Source organism: Schistocerca gregaria, chromosome 3 (genome assembly GCF_023897955.1).
Source record: "Schistocerca gregaria isolate iqSchGreg1 chromosome 3, iqSchGreg1.2, whole genome shotgun sequence".
NCBI lineage: Eukaryota > Metazoa > Arthropoda > Insecta > Orthoptera > Acrididae > Schistocerca > Schistocerca gregaria.
The window spans coordinates 804,455,912-804,483,177 of NC_064922.1; the positions used below are offsets into that span (position 1 = coordinate 804,455,912).

The 27,266-nt window shown below is 38.7% G+C and overlaps 1 protein-coding gene across 1 annotated transcript in view; it reads left to right on the plus strand.

Moving 5' to 3' along the window:
- Positions 1–27,266, plus strand: part of LOC126354368 (rac GTPase-activating protein 1) — a 139,127-nt gene that overhangs the window by 97,215 nt on the left and 14,646 nt on the right. The window contains exons 8-10 of the mRNA XM_050003951.1: positions 18,026–18,172; positions 23,213–23,463; positions 23,682–23,814. Coding sequence (XP_049859908.1) covers positions 18,026–18,172; positions 23,213–23,463; positions 23,682–23,814 — 531 coding nt within the window. The remainder of the gene's footprint in view (positions 1–18,025; positions 18,173–23,212; positions 23,464–23,681; positions 23,815–27,266) is intronic.

The window sequence follows — 27,266 nt, forward strand, 5'->3', positions numbered from 1 at the left end:
TGTGTTGTTTGTGATCCTCTGCTGCTTTCACTACTCTACTCAGAAAGCAACCAATAAATTATTTTTGTGTAATACCACACAACAATAACAATTGCGACTATAAATTATAATGAGCCAGAGTACTTTTTTTCTTGCCATGTGCGACAGAGATAGAATTTCATAATAGGTCCTTCATAATAGAAGCCATATACAGGGCACCTTCAGGAAATTTCAACCTGTTTATAAACGGTCTTGAAGATTTATTATCTCACCTAAAATTTAAAAAAAAAAAAAAACAAAGAACTAGTGACTGCTGGTGATTTTAATATAGATTGCCTGAAAAACACTGTTAGTGAACAGTTACTGAAATCAGTTACATTGGCATTCAATCAAAAAGTTTCTTTTAGGAATTGCTGCTTATGTGCAACATAGTGCAACCCCAATGCAGGTTTATGCCCACCAGCATGCAGAAGAGGGATTAGTGTCACATTCGTGTCTTTCCAGTGTGCGTGTGGTTAATGTGGAAACCTGAACTATGGCGTCATTATTACAAAATGTATTCAAACTACCAACATGCTGTCATTTTTTCTTGGCATGTGCGACAGAGATAGAATTTCATAATAGGTCCTTCATAATAGAAGCCATATACAGGGCACCTTCAGGAAATTTCAACCTGTTTATAAACGGTCTTGAAGATTTATTATCTCACCTAAAATTTAAAAAAAAAAAAAAAAAAGAAAAACAAAGAACTAGTGACTGCTGGTGATTTTAATATAGATTGCCTGAAAAACACTGTTAGTGAACAGTTACTGAAATCAGTTACATTGGCATTCAATTTAATTTCTACTGTAAATTTCCCAACCAGGGCATACAAATGTTTTAAGATTGCCATTGATAATATCTTTATAGACAATTCTAAGCAACTAAGCCACATTACAAAATGGACTATCTGACCATGACATGTAAGACCTAACATAAAATTTTCAAAATTGTCAGGGTGAAACATCTATCAGAACTGACTGCAGAAGGCCAATAAAACAGTCAAAAACTGAGAAATTTTGGAGATTACTCAAAGAAATTAATTGGATGGGTGTTTACAGCACCCAAGACACAAATGGGAAATGCAACACATTCATTAACAAAGTTAGCACCTTATTTGAAAGTTGTGTTCCCCTGAAAGTGACTCAAATTAAGCAGAAGTCTAATAAGAAACCATGGATCACACAAGGGATAAAGATATCATGTGAGACAAAAAGGAAACACTATCTGATATGTAAGGGCACCTTTGGTACTAGCATTATAGCTCATTACAAAAATTACTGCAAAATATTGAAGGAGGTTATCCAGAAATCTAAACACCTGCACAATGAGAAGAAGATAAATACATCCAGAAATAAAATAAAAACAATATGGGACATAGAGACAGGTAGGACCAGAAATGAGGAGCAACAAATAGCTCTAAAAGTAAATGAAACCCTGGTAACAAATGCATGTTGTGTTGCGAACCATTTAAACAAGTATTTTGTCTATTTTACTGATAGCATGGGGTTGTCCTTTTCAGTAAATAATGCAATGGAATATCTGAGACCAGTGCACACAAGCAATCTCAGTAAAATGGAATTGGCACTTCACCCAAAGAAATCGGATCTATCATAAATTCCTCGGAATCAAAGCATTCTAGTGGTTATGATAACGTATCAACGAAGTTAATAAGAGTATTCATGTGAGCTTAGTCATATCTTAAGTAGTTTGTGTAATCAATCACTTTATCACAGGAACATTGCTGGACTGGCTTACATATGCTGAAGATATACCCCTCCACAAGAAAGGGGACAAATAAATGCTGTTAAATTACTGACCGATCCCACTTTCGCCAGCTTTTTCAAAAATCTTTGAAAAGGTTGTGTTCAAGCATCTACTTCAACACCTTAGTGAAAATAATGTACTGTCAAAGTTACAGTTTTGGTTTCATAAGGGTTCTGATATTGAAAAGGCTATTTACACTTAGAGTGAAAATGTCCTTAATTCATTAGACAACAAATTAGAGGCAACTGGCGTATTCTGTGACCTGCCAAAGGCTTTTCACTGTGTGAATCACAGCATTCTTTTAAGTAAATTAAAATATTGTGGCATCACTGGTAGTGCTGCAAAGTGGTTTCACTCATATCTTACTAATAGAAAACATTTGTCATTTTCAGCAGTAGGCAATCAGACGTCATCTACTAATAGAGAACATTTGTCATTTTCAGCAGTAGGCAATCAGACGTCATCTGACTGAGAAGAAATTATGCCTGGTGTTTCCCAAGGTTCCATACTGGGTCCACTACTTTTCCTTGTGTATATTAATGACCTGTCATCTGTTAAATTACCAGATGCTAAGTCTGTCTTATTTGCAGATGATACAAACATTACAATAAATAATAAATTAAATATAAATTTGGAAAGGGGAGCTAATCAAATTTTTACTGACATAAATAAGCGTTTCTCAATTCACTGTCATTATACTTTGAAGAGACCCACTCTGTGCAATTCAGAACTTCAAAGAGATTTCCTTCTAGTGTGTGTATAAAATATGACGACATGGAAATAAGAGAAGTTGAGAAGGTAAAATTCTTGGGATTACAACTTAATAATAAATTAAGTTGGAAGACCATGACATACTAACGAACTGCTAAAGCGCCTAAACAAGTCTGTGTTTGCAATGCGAATGATGTCAGACATAGGAGATATGAATATTAAAAAAAAGAAAAAGAAGAACTGGCATATTTTGCTTATTTTCACTCCATTATCTCATGTGGCATCATATTTTCAGGTAACTCCACAAAATGAGAGAAAATTTTTAGGGACAGAAGCATATAATGAGTGTAATGTGTAGTGTAAATTCAAAAACATGATGTCGAAACGTATTCAAAGAATTGGGCGTACTAACCACAGCTTCTCAATATATTCCTTCCTTAATGAAGTCTGTTGTAAATAAAACATCTCTCTTTTCCAACTAACTGCTTAGTACACAGTATCAATACTAGGAATAAAAACAATATACATAGAGATTTAAAATCACTTCTCTCCCAGCAAGGAGTCCAGTATTCAGCAACACATATTTTCAATAAGTTACGAGCAACCATTAAGAGTTTAGTTTCAGACAAGGCACAATTTAGACATAATTTAAAAGAATTTTTGGTGACCAACTCCCCTATTCCATCCACGAATTTCTCAAGTGCAGTAGACCACTTTAATGAATATTTATTATACTTCAATTTTTGACATTACTTGGTTGTAACAGCCAAGTAACTACCTACTGTGTGAATGATGGATGTATGAAAAGAAGATGTAAGTCTTAAGTCTGTAAATAGTGGAAGTTCAATTTTAAATCTTGTATATAATTTGACTGTCCTTAACTGAGGATCATTGAAATGAATAATTTACTTTAATTTTTGACAAACTTGGTTGTAATAGCCAAGTAACTAGCTACTGTGTGAATGACGGATTTAATTAAAGCTGCTGTTAGTATTAAACCTGTAAATATTAGAAATTCAATTTTAATTCATATACATAATTTTACTGTTTATTGACTGAGATCATTAAAATTAATGTGTTTATCTGACATGTTCCACACCCAGGAAGAGCCCCCCTTTTGTGGGTCTGTGGAATGAATAATTAATCTAATCTTGCTGCCAGCCAGTATATATCCATCGGAGAAAAACAGTGAGTATAGGGGTAAATGTCTGTAGAAACTCACCATTGCGGAAGGGTGCTGCTGCTTCATATTACACATGTCCACATGCCATAGGTCTTGTAACACAGAAGTTACACCAAGTTAAAATGGGAGACACTTCATAATTCATCCTATAGTCCTGATCTCTCCCCATACGATTATCCCTTAAGTCAACTATTCCTGTCAGATGAGGGTATGCAGTTGGCAGTTACAGACTTCTCCGTCAGCAGGGCACAGTGTTTTACCAAATGGGTATCTTAAACCTGGCATAACGTTGGATTGATTGCTTCAGTGCTCAAGGCGATTTTGCCTGATTGGCATACTTATTCTGGACAGAATGGTCTTTGGATGGAAACTTTTTCATTGCTTCTTACAATATTTTGGCCATCTTTGGAGTAGACCAACAGTCTGATGCTGCAACACACTCTTCATCCTTTTAAACATATGCATGAACCAAGATATATCTTCACAGATAGGCAATCACCAGAGACACTGACTGATGGTACCAGGTTTGCTTAAATTGAATGTCTGAGTACATTGTCAGTACATGCTAGGACATTGATTATGAAGTGCACTATAGCATCACCTTTGTGACTATTTATTTACAAGAGTGTATGATTAGTCCAGGCTGAAACCCTGTCTTTCTTAAATTTTTTACCAAACAGGTATTAATCGCTTGTTTCAAGGTGACACTCAAAAAGATGAAGTTGACTTTAGATTTTCAACATTTTCATCTCGCGAAGAGTGACCTATGTCAATGCAGCACTCTTCCACATCTGACATATTGGGCTGTAGGAGCTCGATGTACCTACAGTGTTCCATGCATTGTTTGTAGGCTGTACATTAATTCTAACATTGGCTTCACCTATTTTGGACTCAATTGTCAAAGTAGCAATTGAAATGTAGTGTTTTGGTACTTGAGTGTCTATGGCCACATAAACATTAGCATGGTCCACATGTTTAAAAAGACTGTGCAAGTGCTGTAGTTCAACCTCTTGGCTTACCCAGAAAATAACAGGAAAGTGTATAGCCAAAATATCAGAAGAAATAGTTCATGCAACTACACTCTTGGAATTTAATGTATAAGTGCTGGATAATTTGTGGTTCTCTGCAGGCACACAGATTGGTTTGGTCCCCCTAAAGAGGGTCCATTGTGCTATAGATACTTTTGTCCTTTTCACCATGCTCCTTAATCTAAGAGTTTTCCTAGTCCATATTTCTGTCAGATGCCTCAGGCCACTTTAGGTCAGTGTGTGTTCTGGATCCGAGTCTAGACTGCCATAGATGGAGTCTAAATGCACCACTCATAATGTTGAAGTGATTTGTACTGCTTGGGAAGTTTTGTCTGAACATAAATTTCTCTGTATGTGCTTGATGTCTGTCCTATGGTGGTCCTTGTAACATCCCATCTTACACCTTTCTACATTAATGGCTATTTAACATAGTGCTATGTGGTGCAATTTAAGCTAGGCTATGAAATGCATCAACAGCTGACCACTTGAGACAATTCATCTTCTCTTATTTTGTTAGCAGAATATATATCAAGAAGTCAATGAAAATGAAAATGTCCATTTCATAATGATTAACTATGAAATTACATATCGTCCCATTAGCCACATTGTTGAATTTTTTTGTGTTCTTCAGGTGGAAATTTCTTGATCAAAGTATTTCGGATGGTTATTTCTGAGCCACATATATACATCTGCTGAGTGCTGTATTTCTCCATATTCATTTCCAATTTTCCACTCTTCCTACATATGACATAAAAGCAGATTCAAAGAACAACTGCAACTGAGAATCATATTGATTAGATTGAAAGTACGCTTCAGTTGTGAATGATACATCATTTATTGCATGACTAGTTTCTAAGACACCTGTAGCTCCATCAGCAGACCACACAACAGTTCAAGTTGTGGTTGTGGGCCAGGGAGGTCAGTCAGTCAAAATAAGATCTAACACGGGGCTGTACACCATTTAAAAGTGACATAGTAATGAGAGAATTACCGGCCTGACCCGTACACAAAGAAATTGCCTGTGGATGGCTGAAATGTAATATAATTTAAGTAGTATTTGTGTCATTTGTCTGTCTCACTGAGAAGTCCAGTCCAGTAAAGCTTTTCATTTGTAGAACAAAGTTTTCACTCTGCAGCGAGGTACACACGGAAATGAAACTTTCTGGCAGATGAAAACTGTGTGCTGGACCGATTTGTTTCATTTATGTTTATTATGTTATTTATAGCCTTATATCACGATGATTTTACTTGTATCTGGGTATTTCAATTTTTTCAGACCATTTTCCATATTATGTTTGCAAACTTGTTTTCAATGTCATTCTTCAGTCTTGCAAGTCCTTATTCATGGCTTTTATAGTACTGTTCAGTTTTCCTATGGTACAGCATTTAAAATAAATTAGCCCTCTATAGTAAGTCCCTTCGAGTCTTTGTAATAGTTCTTTTCTGTATCTGTTAGATCTTGCAAACTTTTCGGAGCTGGTGCTTCAAAAGAGCTATGCTGTAATACACTGTGTAGTGTCTTTTTTTTTTCTTTTTTTTTTTTTTTTTAAGCCCAATTTATCCTCTTTGTATCCAGGGCTGTTCGTTCATCACGGATACTGAGCTCAAGCCCTCCTCTGTCTGCTTGTAGTGGCAGATTGTTGCATTTATGTTAAACTGTTCCTTCCTTCTTCCTCAAGAGCATCCATGTCATCAGCATTTTTTATTAACACTGTAACATCAGTTGCATAAGCTCTCATTTTAAAATGTTGTCCAAGAATTGTTATTTGTGACATTTTTTTGTTATGGTCATAAGAAGTTGTGGTAAGGTAACAAAAATTGGTATTGATAGAGGACTTCCTTTGGGCTCTCCACATTTTATTCTTATTTCTTTAGCTGATCATCCATTTACATAAATTTTCATGGTAGTTCCAGTTATCATATTTGTCAACACTTCCATGTTGTTGTCAGTGAGATCCATGTTCTTCATTGTTTTTATCAGGTGATTGTGATTGACTCTATAGAATGTTAACAAAATTTTCTGTTGGAGCTTGACAGACTGTTTCATGAAAGTCTGGGAAAATGGTGGGAGGGGAGAAGCTTCTTCTCATTAAGTTGTGGAAGTTACTGCTATTATGTCTCTGTATTCAATTAGTCTGTAGGATACTTGCTCCAGGACTGTGTGACTGACCTTCATCAATAAATTTAGGAATGACTGTTGACAGTCTCTGCATAACAGTGTTGGCTACTGTTTTGTGAACTAGTCTTCAGGTGCTGCGAGTTTTGCTGCTGTGTGTACTCACTGCCTGGGCTCTACCAGGCTGTGAGTTGTAGTTGGTCTCAAACTGCAATTTATAGCAGAGTTAGATTCCTGATGTCTGTTGAGCCCTTTGATACTCTGTTTTTACAGAGAAGACACTGATACTCCATGAAACACAAATTCCCTCTGCATTTTCAGACTCTTATGTGTGTGGCAGAGGCGAGATTTTAATAAATTGAGTCCCAGAATCCAAGTAATATTTAAATAAATCTTCTGACATTTTTATTTTGATAGACTCTTTAATTACGTTGTCCCAGAAACTTGGTGTTCACGCCACAGTACTGGTCTCACCATATTTCATGATTAGATCGTCTTTAATAGAACTAAGAATACTTTTTATCTTTGTTGAAGGGAAAAAAATACATTGGATGCCAATGTTTCCACAGGAGTCGAGTCTTCCAATCTTTGCAGATATTGGGCAAGCACAAGGCAGACAAGTGATTTTTGGCTTCCATTCCTCAGTCTCTCGGCAACCTACCCCCCCCCCCCCCTTTCGGCTCCCTCTTTCTTCATTTTGATTGTTAACCATTCAGTCTGATATTCTTAGTATCCATTCCTTTGGATCACCAGTTGTATGTGTAATTTTTGTGTATACACTGTCACTTAGGAGATCCATCCGGTCTTCTCTTAACTGACACATCAAGGAAAATTAATTAGCTCACTTTTCAAGCTCCATCATGAATTTTATATAACAGTGGATAATTTTATGGTACAGTGGATAGTGTTCAAATGCTTCAGGAAATCTTGAAGTTTCTACACTCCATGTAGCCACACCGATAGAAACCCACAGGTTGCAACGTGGCAGATTCTAGTGCCCTTGCTTCAAAGTGTTCCATGTATAAGTTTGTCGTGAAAGGTAATAAGAAACTACCCATTGTCATGCCATCAGTTTTTTATTATATTTTCAGTTGAACAAGAAGTGGCTTGGTGATGGGTAGACTGTTACCTATTTTTTACTGGAACTCTCTCTGTAAGAATATGGGAAGTTGCTTTTCGGACAACTTCTGTAGATCAGTTATTGGTACAGGAAATAATTCCTGTAGGCCCATCCTCATAAAATGTTTTAAATACTAAGAGCCTAAAAATTTGAGTATTCTGTGCTTGAAAATTAATGTCTATTATCTCCGGTGGTATTGCAATAGTGCACTGCTTATGATGCATCTTGAGAGCTCTAGCAAGGGGCTAAGAACCCTTCACTCTGCTAGAATGTATAATCTGACTGAGATGAACCCTTATGAGCTTCCCCTTTCCCAAGTCCCTGACCAAAAGATTGACTGGGCTTAAAATTTTGACAATGGAATATGGACCTAGGAAATGCAGGGCAAGCTCCCCTAAGCGTTTATCCTGGGAAGGCTGCTCAATCTTCCCTTGAAAGGGGTGCTTGTTTCTATTACAGTGAGCCTTCCTATTATTTGCCAAGGCTTGCCCCCCCCCCCCCTCTCCTTAAGAACCTCCTGAGTGATAGATGGAGATAAAAGATAATTTATATCCCATAAACTGGAGACTGGGGAATTCATGGGATATTGAAGCATTAGGCTAGCTGGGGTGGCCTGGGATGCTTCATGCTAGGTGGAATTAAATGCTGAGTTTAACCAGCACTAGATGGCATCCCACTTTTTGGGTGATTTATGGTGCTAAATAATCAACGCTGACTTAAAGTTGTAGTTAATCCTTTCAGCAAAGGAAGCCTGATAATAATAGGGTGTGGTGGTAACATGTTTTATCCCATTGCCAAAACGGACTTGTGTAAGCGATCTTACTGAGCGAGGTGGCGCAGTGGTTAGCACACTGGACTCGCATTCGGGAGGACGACGGTTCAATCCTGCGTCCGGCCTTCCTGATTCAGGTTTTCCGTGATTTCCCTAAATCACTCCAGGCAAATGCTAGGATGGTTCCTTTGAAAGGGCACGGCCGACTTCCTTCCATAATCCGATGAGACCGATGACCTCGCTGTTTGGTCTCTTCCCCAAAACAATCCAATCAAAAAAAAAAAAAAAAAAAAAAAAAATCCAAACGACCTTGCCAGAAAGCCAGGAGTGTTATCCGTAAGCAACACCCGCAGTGGCCCAAACCACCTAAATATATTAGTAAGATGAGAGATGGTGATAAGAGCACTCATACCCCGGCTAGGTATCAACCAAATAAACCTGGAAAAGGCGTCCACCACTATGGGAATATACGAATTACCGTTTTTGTCCAGGGAAGCAGGCCCAAATAATCAACAATCAATTTGTCCAACAGATGCTCTTCCTGTTCTGACTGCAGCAAACCCCTCGCCTGGGAATTACTTGATTTTTCCATCTTACAACCTCAGCATTCTTTGACTAAACATCTAATGTCTCTATGAAGTGTCAGCAGGTCAGCTGCTTCTTGACCTCTAAGGTTTTAAAAATACCTAAATGCCGTCCTACCAGAGAGTCGTGGAAGTACTAGAAGACCAGAATAATTAAGGTTCATGGGAGACAAACTCTAGCCTCCCCAGAGCTACCCCTGCAGTTACACAGAATGCTGTTCTTCCGAAAATAACCACTGGATTCCTGTCCATCTAGTATTTGCTTCCTGAGCCCCCCTCCCCAATGGGTTTTGTTCTTGTTCAGTTTCCAAATTATTAAACAGTTGGGATACCTTGGTAAGGATCGTACATGCTAGGTAACTGTCCAGCGTTTCCTCATCAAGCTCATGCTGTTGGAACATCCTGCTGAGGGTGTTGGCAACCTGATTATCAGATGCCTTAATGTACAGAACCTTAAAATGGAAAGCCAAAATGCGGACCACCAATCTCGCGTTATGCCCTGTCTTTCTAGGACGAGCTGGGACCCAACTAAGGGCCTGATTATATGTCTCTAGATCAAATTCACAATGTTAGACATCAGACCGAAATTTTTCCAAGGCAAATAATACAGCTAATGCATCACACTTGTGTATTAAGTAATTGAGCTCAGGCCCCTCCAGACGTCAGGAAGCAAATGCTAACAGACGCCTAATATCTTAAAACTTCCTGGCAGATTAAAACTGTGTGCCCGACCGAGACTTGAACTCGGGACCTTTGCCTTTCGCGGGCAAGTGCTCTACCAACTGAGCTACCGAAGCATGACTCACGCCCGGTACTCACAGCTTTGCTTCTGCCAGTACCTCGTCTCCTACCTTCCAAACTTTACAGAAGCTCTCCTGCGAAAGTGAGTCGTGCTCCGGAGCTCAGTTGGTAGAGCACTTGGCCGCGAAAGGCAAAGGTCCTGAGTTTGAGTCTCGGTCGGGCACATAGTTTTAATCTGCCAGGAAGTTTCATATCAGCGCACACTCCGCTGCAGAGTGAAAATCTCATTCTGGCCTAATATCTTGATCTTCCTGTAAAAGAACTGTTGCCACACCAGAGTTGAAGCATCAGTTTGGACCACAAATCTTTTCTGAAAGTCAGATACAGCTAAAACCTGTGGGTTGGCAATCACAGTTTCAATTCCTTCAAAGACTGCCTGCTAACTTTCAGCCCAAACAGAATTTCTCATTATTTCTGCATAACAAATGTAATGGATTTCTTTTCCCTTAATTTACTTCTATTGTCACAATCTTTTTTGTTTAACAGATTACCGGTTTCGGTCTTTACTGACCATCATCAGATCTGTAGCAAAAATTGGGAAACAAACAGCAGGCACCCGCACACCCACACACAAAAGAAAACCGGCAAAGATAGAATAAAAACTATTCCTATTAAATTTAACGGCAAAATGTCCCTGCAAATAGGTAAATGTTTTAAAAAGTCTGATGTCAGGTGTGGCTTTCAGGTCAATAACACCATAAAACTACGAATAAAACTTAAATTGAAAGGGAACATGATAAATTTGATGGCTCTGGAGTGTACAGGATTGACTGCAGGAACTGTGACAAATATTATATAGGTAAATCAGGCTGCTCTTTTAAGGTTTAAAGAACACTCACAGCCACTAAACAAAACAGCTTTAGGATAGCATTTGTCTGATACTGGTCATTCCATAGGGAGCATTGAGAATTGTATGCGTATTCTTCACAGGGTGGAAAATGGCCGTGCTCCTAATTTGTTAGAGGAGCTTGAAATTTATAAAGCAAAAAATGGAGAGCCAAATAAACTGCTTAACTGGCAAAATGATTCTGTGCCCAATGCCTAATTTCCTTTATTCGACAATATTTTAGCCTAATCACTGCACGCCTCTGTTATATATAGTGTGTTCACAAGTTCATTTAGTATTGAGTGCATCACACATTTACTTCGTTTTCATATGTTTTATGCATGACTCTAGTAGGTTCTTGTTCCTTCTTTATTCATTTCATAGACTACATTAATCATATAATGTAGATCATCCACTGTAACGGAATTTTATCATTCTTTTCTTGCAACGGAGTACCGCAGGGTAAAAGGGGCCCTCTGCCGGTCACATTCATCCAACTATTTCCCAACTGTGCGGAATTCTGACGTTAGCCCTAACAGAGGGCGCTGATTATGCACTGAACTATATTTTCTTTCATTTGTGGCTCCTTCAGCGATTTGTATGTTTTTTAATATTACCCAGTGCAATATCAACGGTATTTAATATTTATGTCATTGTCTTGAATATTGGCCCCAGAGCATATGAGGACCACTGTTTTTTAACTCTTCGTCTTTTTAACAATATTGCTTTTGTCGTGTTCTTCTTTTTATTGCTTTTTATTACTGTAACACCTTTTAAACTTCATAAGCTTATTATAGACTTTAACTATTGTATCCCCCCTTTTATTTTCGCTATTTCAATTAATTATTTAAAACTAGTGTATGCCGACATTAGCGACATCTGGTCAGCTTACAACACAAACATCTTGTAGCTATTGTAGGGCAGCTTGTTTTAAACAGTAGTTTTACTGACAGCATGACTCGTGCATGTTATGTGATTTATACGTATTTGACGATGATGGTGCTGAGTCCACATTTAACATTTGGCAATGCCACTATGGCTGCAATACATTAAGGACTTTGTTTTTATGAAACAGGTATGCCTCTTCATATTTAAACAACACAAATGTAAATTTTGTCATTACTACTTTTCAATATGCTCTATGTATTATTCTTAAGCTGTATACAGTTTGCGAGTGTATTTATATTTTTCCCATTTTTGCTACAGATCTGATGATGGCCATTAAAGACCGAAACCGGTAACCTGTTAAACAAAAAAGATTGTGACCATAGACGTAAATTAAAGGAAACTTATTACATATACGGGTCACTGTGTTTTTTCACGATGATGTCGCAGCTTGTGAAAATGTAATGGAGTTGTGAGTTGTACAAAGTTTCCGACAAATCTACGGCAATAATTAGCCATCCTTACTAATCGGGCAGCCTCCCTCTTATTTTGTGGCTACGGAAAATTCTTCAACGCCTTAGTGCTTTCCTGATGAATGCTAATTCCATCCCTGGATACCAAGTGACCAGAATATGACACTTGGCACTTAGCCAAGGTTATCTTTGAGGGTTTCACAGTCAGCCCCACATCCTTGAGCCTTTATAGTACCTTACGGAAGTGCTCTAAATGCTCTTCAAATAATTGAAGACACAATTGCACTTTAAATCACCTAATATTTTATCCAATAAACGGGATAAAACTGCTGCACCAGTTGAAAAAACCAAATAGAACTCGGATTAACTCATATAAATTCCAGTCTGTGGCAAAGGCGGTGAGATGCTTAAATTCCTCCATTGAGGGTATCTGGTAATAAGCCTGATTAAGATCTAAACCTGTGAACCAAGATGCTCCAGAAAACCAAGTGAAACAGTTGCGGAGATCAGCCAGTGGCACCGATTGAAAGATTACCTGTAATCAAACACAGGTCGGAAATCCTGCCCGTGATCTTCAGGCACTAAGAAAATGGGTGAAGTGTAGGGGGAGGTGGCTAGTCTTATGACTCCATCTTTAAATAAACCCTCAACTTTGTGCCACAGTATCTCTATCGTAGGTGGTGACAAGCGATATGGAGACTGGCGAACTGGCGTCATCCACGACACGAATATGGTATCTAATGACGTCTTGTGAGTCCCAACCTGTCACAAAGTAAGTCAGGAAATTCTCTCAAAAGTTCACTTAACTGTTTCCCTTGTTGACTAGAGAGGTGGTCTTTCACAAGCAGGCAAGTGTTACTACTGGTGTTACATTTCATCCCCATGCGAGCACATGAACAAAAGCCCATTTGATCGTTGGCGGAAAATTTGAAATAAAAAATCAGGGTACCAAAATGTAGCACCTACCCTAGAATTACATCTGGTACCAGTCCTTTACCTAATAAAAACTTGACATGCCATTAAAATTCACACATGGAAAGATTTGTCCACACAAGGGTAACTCTTGGCCACTGGCCACCTGATATCTCTCACTCGAGGGACCTACTGGAGATAATCTACATAAGTGTCAATATTCAATAAACCACTCATAATTAAGGAGTGACACACAGCTGCCTGAATCTAGTAACCCACATAGCAGTTCATGCCCTGTAGCCACACAAGCAAATGGCAAGGTACACATGGTGGCTGCCTGCATATGACTACACCATCCCTGTCCCCAAGGGTGCTATCCCGCTCCCACCTGGCGTCATTCCTTAGTGCAAGGCGTTCTTGGAATCGGAAATCCTTGTACTAAATGGTCAAGTGTGCCGCATCTTAAACAAGTGCCTGATTTCATTGAACCAGGTGCTCTACCCATCATACTACCTTCTGGACCAGAGAGACAATTTCATAACAGAGTTAACAAGATTCTCTAACTCATGAAGAGTGACCAGACAAGGAAAGAGTGCAATCCTATACCTATCTTTTGGCCGAATACCTTCCAAGGCATTAGCAAATAAATTGGCTTTGGAGAACATCCATACTTAATGCCAATACTGCTTCACGAACCTGCTCTACATATACAACCAAGAATTCGTGGGAGTCCTGCACATGCCACTAATATCTACACTGTAGTTGTCTGTGCATGGGGTCTGATAACTTACCCTCTGCGACAGATTGCCTCGTCTTACCCTGCTGTAAGGTTTTGGATAGCAGATTACTTAAGCTATCGCATGCTGACAGGTAGACTGCAATAAGTACTATGTGATTGGGATCCTTAATTCATCAGCATGCGACTCAAACTTAACTAGCAGCCACAATACCTGTTGTATACTTTCTAAGGTTTCAATTGACAATTCCCAAATACTATTTAAGAGACACATCATCGGGTTAGGGAGGCGGGCAAAATATTCCCTAGACCGATCACTTAGACCTCGGGTTAAGGATCCATATTTGTTTATTGGATTGTCAGAAACGTGTACTATATTATTTGTATCAGCCATACTTTTTAATTCTGAAGCTGCGGTTTGGATTTTCAAATCAAACAAAAGATTATTTAACTGAATGACACGTGCTAACTGGTCAGGGCTCGGTTCTAGAAGTTTAAGGTCCTATACTCTATTGCACAGGTGGAGTAATTGTGCATGAATGCGCTTCACCTGGCTCATGGTTGGCTGATTATTTTCTAGAAAGGAGAGATTTTCTTGTAACTGATTCAATGCTACCATAATAGTCTATAAATTTTGGCTCACCTTGCCAACCGTGCTGAGTGGTGTCGACAAAGCTGCCCCTAGCCTGGCTGCCAGCTCCCCCACCGTACCATGTTCAGTTTGTTGCCTAAAGCCCAGTTCATATTCAAGCTGATCCCATTTTAGGTACGAAATACTGAGACGCTGACATGAATCCATGGTTGGACTGCAGACAAAGGAGAATAATTAGATGATATTCCAAAAGAATGGTGACAGTTGCAAGGTTAAACTGATCATCAGTTGTTAAGACTGCTCTGAAGGAACGCGTTCAAACATCATTTGTGAACACTTATTACAAGAGAACTCGCTCAACGGAACCACAAGATCCAGCTAAAATACACCAAGAATGACCCGTTCTTTCAAATATGGAAACGAATAGCTTAATACAACAGGTTGATCAGATTATAAGTAATGACTGATAAATGCAATTACGATCAAAGAATTGAACTGGTTAACAGCTAAATCTAACCACAAGGTCCCTCTTTTAACGGTAACGTGGGCTTAGTAAAATTGTCCTGGCTGTATTTACAACCAAGAGCTGATTAATTAGAACATTTAGGGTCGGGTACAAACCAGAAAATAATAAGGCAGGCAGATAGACAATGAAACAAATCACCACGAGGATTACAGAATGTTACTTCCATTTATCAGCAAGCAGGTCCATGGATCCACAGTGCATCACAGCCGTTACTGAGTGGTGTCTATGAAAACCAGGTAGAAGAGAGCAGCCAGGCCATGAGTGGTCGCCCAACATGAATGTTGTCAACCAACTGACGGGGTGTTGGCCTGCTGCTTGTCGATGCTGACTCTGGTGAAGTACTCGGGTATTTTTGCTCTGCTCAGTTTGTGGCTTCAACCACTCAGACCTTGTGACCACCTCATGTCGTGACACTACTGCCAATCCCTTCATTTCGTACCTGCCTCTGGGGCCAGTGGACCCCTTATATATAGTGGCAAGCAAAGACCTTCTAAAGATGCAACTCGCAGACACCAGCTGGGGCCGCAAGAGGGATAGTCGATACTACACTTCAGCCAGTGGAGCCAGACAGAACAGTCCACTAAGTCAATGGTACCAGGACTCTACTGTGATGATTTTCTTCTGATCATAGGAAAAAGGATACACCTTGTTAAGTAATGACAGTCTTGAAACAGTAGTGGACAGTGCACAAGGTATGAAAATAAAAATAAACATGTAATTAATCCCAGACATTAATATTCTCTGTTTCTTAGCACTAATGTCTTCACTAGTTACAGATGCAAAAGGTGGATTGCGGACATACGTTCTTCCTGTATGTCTCCCCTATTTTTCCAACTTTCTCACTTCATAAATCTCTCACCTACTTTCCAAATATTTTCTGTGAAACCTTTTTCTTAGCAGAGTGTTCCTTCATCAAGATATAAAGGAGGACTTAAGTGAAGTTCAGAAAGTAGGAGGAGAGATAATAGCATAACAGAACAGAGGCAAGGTAACCATCACCCTTCAGACATCTGTCATAGTGGGAAACCAAGTTTTTTATGCCTTCTTTCTAGAAAGATGCTGTCAATGAAGACAGTAACAGCTGAACAATGTTTTTGTACAGTTTCCTCTTGTTGAATTCCTTCGCAGAAGTGAAACAGTCAATTCAGTACGATATGGTGAAACATGGGGAAAGCTTTGGTGTGTAATTCAAAACGAAAAGGTGTGGAATGTTCAGTAAAGATGCTGTGTTGCTTCAAGACAATGCACATACTCAATCTATAATTCGGTTGGGAGTGGCTTGTTCTTGAACTGAAAGTGTGATTTTGGAGGAAGGTGTTTTGACAGCAATTAAGCAAACGGTGTTCAGCAGTGGCTGTCTTAACTGGTGGCATCTTTCTGTGAAGACGGCATAGAAAAGTTGGTTTCCCACTATGACAAATGTCTGATCAATGTTAGCAACCACGTAGAAAAATAATTTACGAAATGCTCTTCTTTGTATAAATAAAATTCAATTTGAAAAAAAGTGGAAACAATGTTTTTATGATTTTTTTTTCCTCCAAACTAGTACTTAATTTGTATACATGCCTTGAAATTTGCATATAGCAACTAACAGTCAAATCCTAGGTCAACTAAGATTGAGCGTGCCATTTTTGTACCTCCCCTGCCCAGTAACAAACAAAAATACTTGCGGGGGGTTGTAATATCTTAAGATGGGCTTAACTTAAATTGACATTGGTGAATTCGGCCATGAGCTAAATAAAGTTGACCACTTCTTTCAGGGGCAGAGGGGTTCATAGTGTGGCTACTGCAGGGTTAGAGGGAGGAAGTGAGAGGTATTTTGTTTTGTTGTTCATCGTTCAGTAATGATAACTCGCAGGTGTGTGTGACTCATACTGATTAGCTGCTATGGTATAAATTTTGACATGTGAATAACATTGATTCTCTAATGTGCATTATAAAGAAAGTGATACATATTTGTAGCAAGGAACGTGAAACTGAATTATGGCTGTTGTAATGAAATGCAATGGGTAGAACAAAAATTACATTGAAAATGCTTAGTAAACGTTTATGCTTGCTATATATGACTGAATGGTTTCACAGGTGATATACTTACAAAATTCTCTCAAACTTCCAATCACATTACATGGTTTAAACACTATGAATTTATATCCGATTACTCCTCAGCCATGGTGATGCTACTTGACAATGGCTAAGAAGTTTGTGTCACTTACGGCGTAATGCATTTAAATAAAATTACTTTTATTAATCAATAATTTGCCCCTCGCAGACAACACACCACTTAATCAGGCAACTACAGTGTCAAAACTTTGAGTTACTGAGGGTGGCAGTAATCTGAAACAATGAACAGTTCACACATAGTGTTCCAAATGGTGCAGATTAATATTACTACGTCTAGTCTGTTGTTACTCATAACATAGTAATTTGTGCAGGTCACCAGTTAATACTAAGATTGGTATATATGCTGCCTGAAGTGCCACCCAACAGTGTCAATATTGGCTCTTGAGGAAAAAAAAAAGTTTGATGCTACCTGTTCCAGGTTCTAGGCATGCTCTGGAATACACTTTTAATCTGTTTGGAAGTTCAAAATGTTAGAACAATTTCTTGAGGTAACTCAGATGAGTACCTGCTGGTTGGATCAGATTGTGCATTGAACTGATCAGTTTTATCCCCTTGGGAAAGGGTTTTTAGGACATTAAGAAAACTTGCTGATATTGTCCCAGTGAGTAGCATTGGACACTTCAATTATTATTCATTGCATTTACTATATAAATGGCTATTTAATTATGATTTTGGTAGTATTTTCCCAGTACACTTTTTTCCCCTCCTCTAAGAGATGCATTTTTGGAAACTTCTTCATGCAGTGTAAAGTGGTATGTACAAATAAATTATTGATCATGAAACCAATTGGCATTCCTTCCTTTGGATGTTGTAGAGACTAGTAATGCGATTCAGATTGTTGTATTCTCTCTTAGGGCTCCATTGCGGATTTTGCACCGCCAACACCACCGATGATACCAGCTCTCATTCTGCATTGTGTGAAGGAAGTGGAAGCAAGGGGATTGAATGAAGTTGGACTCTACCGTGTTCCTGGTTCTGATAGAGACGTTCGAATGCTAAGGGTAAAATTATTTTTAGTTTGAACAAAATAGAAAATTACTCTTTAAGTGCTGTTCTCTATTAAAAACATTGGTATGTTTAGTCAGTAGCTATTCTTGTGGTTGCTGCACAAAACTTGTTGGTGAACAAGTTTGCTCTTGGATTATTAGTTTTTTTGGCAAAACTGTCATCCATTTCTATTTTAATGATTGCAAAGTAAATAATTTTATGATGCGTTTGAAATCCATACTTATAAGCCACGAAGAGCATGGCGTAGTTTATATTTCATAATCCTTTTTGGCTCAGGCATTAGTGTTACTGTTTTGTTGTTAACTTCTTTAAGATCACTAGAAGAAAATACATTCCTTTCTTTTATTTTCAGGTAATATTTTAGTGGTTTAACTGTTCGTATCTGTAATTTTGTAAACACAGGGTGCACTACTGACCTGTTTTATGACAACTGGCATGCACAAAATTGTTGCAATTCCATGTCTTTACTTGGTGTGTGGACTGTTAACCATACCAGAGCTGCAACCATGCAAGCTTCCACGTAATTTGCCAATACAATACCCAGTTATCAGCATAATCAATGTGACACTTAACTTTTGGTGTAACAAGCCGCTAATAGTTTTGGCAGATTAGTGCACAAGCCACAATTTTTTTTCATGCCTTCGGAATTTTGTGGCTGCTCTAAAATTTTGTCATGTTTCAGTTGCATCACCAGCCTTGCTGAGCCATCCTTAAATATTCATTAAGTGTAGAGAGTTACATTGATAGGTTAGGTGATTGGTTAATTACTCTTTCCTTACAAAGGTACTTAGAAGATTGGATGATAAAATGCCTATCTGACAGTTCTTCAAAGCTAACAAACATGTGTATGTTCATTTTATCTTAATATACACTGGAGTGCCAAAGACACTGGTATAGGGATGCATATTCAAATACAAAGATGCATAAACAGGCATAATAAAGTGCTGCGTTCGGCAATGCTTATATAAGACAAGTATCTGGTGCAGTTGTTAGATCGATTACTGCTGGTACAATGGTAGGCTATCGAGAGTTAAGCGAGTATGAATGTGGTATTATAGTTGGCGCACGAGTGATCGGATACAGCATCTCCGACATAGCGATGAAGTGGAGATTTGCCCTTACAACTGTTTCATGAGTGTACCCTGACTATCAGGAATCTGGTAAAACATCAAATCTCCACCATCGCAGCAGCCGGAAGAAGATCCTGCAAGAACAGGATTTACGACAACTGAACAAAACTGTTAAACATGACAGATGTACAAACCTTCCACAAATTGCTGCAGATTTCAATGCTAGGCCATCAACAAGTGTCAGCGTGCAAAACAGTCAACAAAACATAATCAGTATGTGCTTTTGGAGCCGAAGGCCCTCTCGTGTACCCTTGGTAACTGCACAACACAAAGCTTTTCGCCTTGTCTGGTCCCATCAACACCACCATACGACTCTGACAGGTGACAGGTACGTAAGCATCCAGTCTGATCACTTCATCCATTCATGTCCATTGTGCATTCTGATGTACTTGAGCAATTCCAGCGACACTCTACACATGTAAAATTACTACAAAGTGGCTGATCTTAACCACTACATGTGACCAAACGCATATAGTCGTCAGCAATGAGTGCAGCTCTGGCATGGTTAATTCTCACACAAACCAAAGACATGAAATTCCCCCAATTTTGTGTATGCCAGTTGCCGTGTAATAGGTCTGTAGTGAACCCTGTGGTTACAAAATTCCAGACAATAACGGTTAGACCATTATTATTTTACTCAAAAATAAAAATGCTGTCACACCTATTGCCCAAGTGACGTGTAAAAAACGAGAAAGCACTTTGAGATATTATATGCCCAAGTTGAGCAGAGTTGTCACTTGAGTTATCTGATCGTGACAGAACCTGGATATAGCAAAAAACAGTTTCCAGCCACAGTCAAGCTTGGAAAAATCTTGTGGTTGCTGTACACCAATAAAACGAAGTATCATACTGTAATTTGTTTTTGGCAGTAATGGAAATGGTTGTAGTTGTCTAGTCAATCCAGATCTCTTCAAGACGTCACCTGGGTTGCTTGACAGAGATGCAACATCACCCGTGCTGCCAAACATGAATTACAGCGTTATACACCACTTTATCAATGGGCAGTGCTATATTGTTTTGTTTGAGTGCAGTATTGGCATTCTGTGGTCCTGTGGTATGAGGATTTCAGTGTACCAGGCCTGCATGCATGTAGCTACAAACAATTAAAAACTTAATTAAAAATATTATGTACTGTATTTGCGCAAATGTACACAACACTTCTTCCCTGACTTTTGTCTTGAAAAAATTATGGTGTGGCCTGTAATTTAGATTTGTTCCCCTCAGATCATAAAGCGTCAATTTCAGAATGACATGTACACTATCTTTGTTGAAATTTATACCATTACAAGATACTGCAATTACTTTTTATAAACCATCAAAGTCTTAAGGAGAAAATAGCAGGAAAAGGTATAACTTGTTCGCAAATATAGTAGCTGTTCTTGAAAAAGAAACCACTGCTGTTCACCAACCTCTGGACATATTTGCACACTACGCTCCCCTATATTATTTACTGTAGTGCTGTTCATCGCATCAAGAGAGACCATTGTTTGGTCTGCATTCCCTTATTTGGGAATGTAAATAAAAAAATTTTGCCTCCTAAGATACCAAAATGCTGGAAAGATGTAAAATTCTGTTCGTAAGCTTGAGGCAGTTTGTGCGTATTTGTAGTTCTGTGACTAGCGGATATATTACTTCATTGCATAAATTGCCAAACCCTCCCATATGAACTTTTAAATTCCAGTGGCGAAATGTTTCTTTTACATGCCATTTCACAACCTTTTATTTGAATTGTTTCAGTTGCAACAGCATACTCACATTTCCTGTTTTGAACTGTGAAATCAAGCAAGTGTGTTTCCACATCTGGATATGTGCACTTCAGCCCTTGTAATGAATACTAATATTTTGAACTGTTTAGTGTGACCTGTATTAGAGATACACTTCTTACCATAGTCTGGTGCCAAAAGTTTAGGTGTGGCCTTAATTTGCTTGTGGCCTATATTTGCGCTTATACTGTACATAATTTTTTCTAGGTTATAATCAAAATTTTGCACTGCTCGTATAATTTTGCACACTGTAAAACAGGATAGAAAACTGGTACTGCTGGAAATATTAAAAAATATTACTGTGACACACACTTCTGAATAACAAAACAGAATGAGATTTTCACTCTGCAGCGGAGTGTGCGCTGATATGAAACTTCCTGGCAGATTAAAACTGTGTGCCCGACCGAGATTCGAACTCGGGTCCAGAGTTCGAATCTCGGTCGGGCACACAGTTTTAATCTGCCAGGAAGTCTCAACAAAACAGAAGTTTCTTTGTCCACCTTCGGTTAATACGTGGCATCTAGATAATCGCTGTTAAATAAGTTTTGAAATGCATTTTATCCATATTTTGGATCAGTTTCATTATTTTAAATGTTGTAATTTGTCATCTCTCTTGCTTTTCCAAGTGGCCTTATTTGTGATTGTGACTGTTCATGACGGCCTAAAATACTGAAAGTTGCTTTGTGAGAAAATAAAAATTGTTTCAGAATGACAAGAAAGTGTTTCATTTTTCTTGTTATAACAATGTAGAGTAATTCCATAGGATTCTTAGAATATTGTGTGATTTGGTTTCCTCTGTCTAATCATTCCATTTTCTCTTGCCAAACGTGAGAGCAACTGCACTTATTACAAGTAGGAAGTGATGACTATTGGAAATATCTTAATAAAGGCGTCATTAAGACTTATGAACCAAACATACTCTATGGAACTAGTGCACTGAAAACACTCAATATAATAGGATACAGCACTACCACTATATTGGCTGGACTCGACATCATTCACTTAACTAAGTAGTTTCCCGTGTGGTTTTTTTTTCTTTCTCCCCCCTATCCAGTATGGAGAATATGTGCTGATGAGTGTGACATTTAGAAACCTTCCCCTTAGCGCACGAAACTTGCATATACTGAAACAACCAGAGATGATACTGCGCTGCCATACTTCATCTCCGTGTCAGTGTTGCTCAGCATGGAGAGGTTGAAGTGTGCTGGCATTTTAAATTTACCCAAGGCAGGAATCCTATTGTCGCTGATGTTAAGTTCCTCTTAGTACTCTAATTATATTACCATTGAATAATTTTTGGAAGGTATCATTTGTAGTCAGTAGACCATGCTCTTCATATTCGGTATTGTACCCTGCCACTCTCTGTATGTCATTTTAGCCATCAAGATCCCTGTGTAATTAGTCTCAAGGTTTTCCATAAATACAGATACATTGGAACTAATTTGTAGTAAAATAACGAGATTTTTTGTGTCTATACACCTTTATGAGATCATATTGCTGTCCATTATTGTTTCAAATAACAGAATTATTGATTATCCAGTCTTCTAACACTTAGGTAACGAAGTTGTAACACACACTATTGTAGTGTGAAAATTTTTACTACCTGTGGCTCTAACCCTCCCCTCCATCTCAAGGCTGTTAATGGAAATGCCATATGGCTAGGGCCTCCCGTCGGGTAGACTATTCGCCTGGTGCAAGTCTTCTGAGTGTACGCCACTTCGGCGACTTATGTGGCGATGGGGATGAAATGATGATAAGAACAAAACAACATCCAGTCCCTGAGCGGAGAAAATCTCCAACCCAGCTGGGAATCGAACCATGGCCGTTAGGTATGACATTCCATCGCGCTGACCACTCAGCTACCAGGGGCGGACAAGGCTGTTAATAATCTGCACTAATTTTAGTTTGGTTTTATAATCTTCACTTCATTTACTAGAATGCTTGCTGCCACGTGTAACTAAAATTCATGTTATATGCCACACTAATGATATTTTTTTCACTTACATATAGAATGTTGTTTTATGTAATTTTTATATCAATTTTGGGTATTTATCATTTTGTATATTATTGTTTTTAACCGTAGTTTACACTGATCATTGTAAACCAGAGGTTGTTGATATGCATTTATATCTTTACACAGGAGAAGTTCTTACGTGCACGAGGCGTCCCAAACCTTTCTGGGGTTGAAATTCCTGTTATCTGTGGGACAATAAAGGATTTTCTACGTTCATTGAAGGAACCACTTGTAACCTACTCTCTGTGGCCAGAATTTATTCGGACTGTGGATATAAAAGATCTCACAGAAAGAAACTCAGCATTGTATCAACTTATTTCAGAATTGCCGCAGCCCAACAGAGATACACTGGCATTTATGATTCTGCACCTTCAAAAGTACGTACAGCTGTAATAGTAGTTTGCACCTGTTACCTGCTTTAAGTCACTCCATTAAGAAACAGTGTTTGGAGTATTTTAGTATTAAGTCATTGGTGTAAATTGTATGAGGGTTTAGGTGTTTTAAGTTTGGGACAAGGGGAATTTGAGTAGAACATTGTAGTGTGACTACTATAGCTAAGGTTTCATTATTAAATTGTGACAAAATCTGGTTGCAGAGTGTCAGAGTGCCCAGAGTGCAAAATGCCTGCATCAAATCTTGCCAAGGTATTTGGTCCTACGTTAATTGGTTTCTCGTCTCAAGAACCGGAACCAATGGCAGTGATGACAGAGTCAAAGCAGCTAGTTCCTGTAAGTGTTACTTTATGTAAGACAGTTTTTCGTCTTGTACTCATGCTTTCTATAGGGTGTTTACATAAGAGTGCACAAAAATTTAATCAACAGGACATAAAGGATGCTCCGTTGAACAATTTCAGGCAGGTAACCTGGTGTCAGAGAAGCCAGCTGAAGGAGATAATAGGAATAAAATCGCATTGCTGTGTACTATTTTATTTACATTAGTTACAGTTAACTGCAAATAACATCACTGGCACAATGAACATACGATTTGCACTGTACCTTACAAAATGTGCAAGCATGGCATTAATGAACCAGATTCTGATGCACCCTGACAAATATCCCTGGTGTGTTTTGAATCGCGTTACAGGCAGCTATAATTCTGGCAACTACACTGGAGTCTTGCATAGTGTGCATAATTACTCATACCGCAAAACTCGTTAAGGAAAAATTATATATTCTGTATAAATTAATGTAAAATACAACAATGTGTTCCATGCGGAAAAAAGTACTAAAAGTTTTATCTTATTCGTGCCATTTATTCATAGAAAATTATACATGCAGTATTATGTACTTCATTAAACTTGATTTATAACTAATTCTCTTTTTACTAGGACGCTTCTATAGTCATTTATTTCTGTCAGTGCTTCAACACTTTGCATAAATGCGACACAGAATTATCGTCAAATAAATTTGTAGTGTGCTTCATTGGGGTGATGATTTTCAATGTATGATGCAATCGATTCCCATACTTTTAGTATTTCTCTTATTGTGCCAGAAGATTGCCACTTTGGAGTTACCACCTCCACCTCCTGTCCTTTTCTGGAAAGCTCCTCTCCACAACTGCCTGCTGCAAAACATACGGGAACTCCGTAAATTCTTCGGTGGTCATTTCTTGGGTGTGGTCTTCCACAAGCTTATCAATATCATTGTTAACCACTCCTGGTACCAAGCTCTTTGCCAAAGACACAATCTCATTGACTACAGGCTCCACAGGTACTGACTTAAATGCCTCAGTCACATCTGACAAAGCACTCCAGCCAAAGCTTTCTTCTAAGCAGAAGTGAGAGATCTCGATGTAACTCCTTCCCACACCTTTTTGATCGTCTTGACGCAGGCAATGGTGTTGAAGGGAATACTTGCAGAACTCTCAGAGAGTGAGATTGGTAACTTCAGTCAATCCAAAGCAATGCTCGAAGAGTGCTTTAGTGTTACAAATAATCTGCTGGTCCATAGGCTGGGGTAACAGAGTAGTTTGGGAGGCAGAAATTGCACCTTGGTGAATTTAAATTCTTCAAGGTGGTCGTCTTGTGGGCCTGCAGAATGGACAGCCACATTGTCCATAACAAGCAAAACACTGAGTGGCAGAGTCATCTCAAGCAAATATTTTTCCACCCAAGGATCAAACACTTCATTGATCCAATCTCAAAAATGATCACTTGTCGCCCAGGCCTTGTCAGACCTCCACATCACCTTTAACCTGCTCTTCTGGACTTCATACTTCTTGAAGACTTAAGGAATTTTCTGAACTGTATACAAGCAGCAGTTTAATTTTTGAATCACTGCTTCTATTGGCACAGAATAGCAGTATGAGACGGTCTTTCGTTGGCTAATGACTGGTTGGTGCATTCCCCTCTGCTGTTCTAAAGGTACACTTCAGCATCTTTTTCCAGAATAGACCCGTGTTGTCACAATGAAAAAACTACTGCGGCAGATAATCTTCAGAATCTATGAGCATTTTGAAGTTGCTGGTGAAATTAACTGCTGCCTTTGTGTTGGAGCTGGCTGCTTCGCCGTGCGTCACAATGCTGTGGATGCCAGTTCTTTCCTTAAACATCTCGAACCCCCCACTGTGCCCCGTAAACACTTCTTCACCCACTGATGATAATGGTGTCTTCTTAACAAGGTTGGTGAAAAACATTCTCAGCTTCTCACAAATGATGGTCCCATTAATAGGGTCGTCTTGCAATTGCTTTTCATTTATCCATATAAGGGACAACCTTTCAACATTGTTCATAATATGAAATTGTTGTTTAGATACTCTTGCCACTTGCTTTGAAGCGTCTGTTCCTTAATCTTGAGCTTTTTCTTGAGGAAAGTGCAAATAGTTGATGTAGATCGAATGTCTGTGCATGCTAAATCAGCAAAGCTCACGCAATATTCATGTTTTTCAGCGATTTAATTTCTAAGGTCATTTTCTTTCTCTTATGGTTGTCAACTCGAAGCTTTTTCTTTGGGAAGATTTATATGAAGTTTATTAAAATTTGCGCTCCAAAAATAGCACTGTGTGAACACAAGTTTAGAAAAATGTTTCATCACCAGTTGCTGTAAGATGGTAGCAGAAAGAGCGCTAAACTCAGACAGTAGTATATACTAACAGGTTGGATACAATCTGGGAAAAACCCGGGTATATTTTACATCTGGGAGAAAACCTGAAAAATCCTGGGAATTTTTAGAATTCTGGGAATTTTCCGTTGTTCTAGTTTTCAATTATTTTTTTGTAATTTTGACTTGTAAGAATCTATACTCTAATAAAGGATATTACTGTATCCCGCTACTGTAGAATAATACAGCAACAATATAACGTGAACGAGGGGGAAAATTGAAAATAAACCATAAATTGCAAAATAAATGTGCCATATACAAAACTAAACACAGTGCTCATACAAGGGTGGTTTGCCAACAGCAAAATGTGTCAAAGGCTTTAGGAAGACTATACAATGCTTCATAACAACAAATTGCCTCCGATGAGCATGACGTCACAACTGTTTACATTACATTCTTTTTAGTAGTTAAGAGCGGGCTCATGCGCATGTGCAGTTGAGTCGCACATGTGTAGTACCTTCTCCCGTTTCTGGCTACAGAAGTGTAACTGTTGGCTGTGTAAGCAGTCACAGCAAGAAGCTAGATGCAACTGGGAAAAATTTTACTGCCGCAGCCAAGTTGCCAGATTCATTCATTCGCAGTGGGCCCGGATCTAAGAGGGGGGGGGGGGGGGGGCAAATTCATATTGTGGAGGAGAAACAAACCTTGTTTCACAAAACGCCTAGCATCCAGCGCATGTTTGTCTATCGATTACTCGTATGATTTTGATGCGCATCCCTGTTTGTTTTTGAGCATACTCTGTAAGTTGATTTCTGAATTAATCATAAGCTGCGTGGTCTGAGGCACCTTGCGCAGATCGCGCGCATGCCCCCGTCGGAAGTTTGAATGCTCCCTAAATTATTTGGTCCCATGGCAAAGAATAAAAATCATAAGCTGATTTTTGAATGCGTGCATAGTGTACATGATGCAGGCAAAAGGGGACCAGGCTATACAAGCTGAGAGGAGTAAAGTCGAATGAGTGAACGCCAATCGCTTTCTGATTATGTGGTTGATTGGGTTTGCGAACGATCAGCGTTGTTATAATTACTAGGGAAATCCATAGTTTCAGACTACCAGAGTGGAAATAAACAACTAACAGGAAT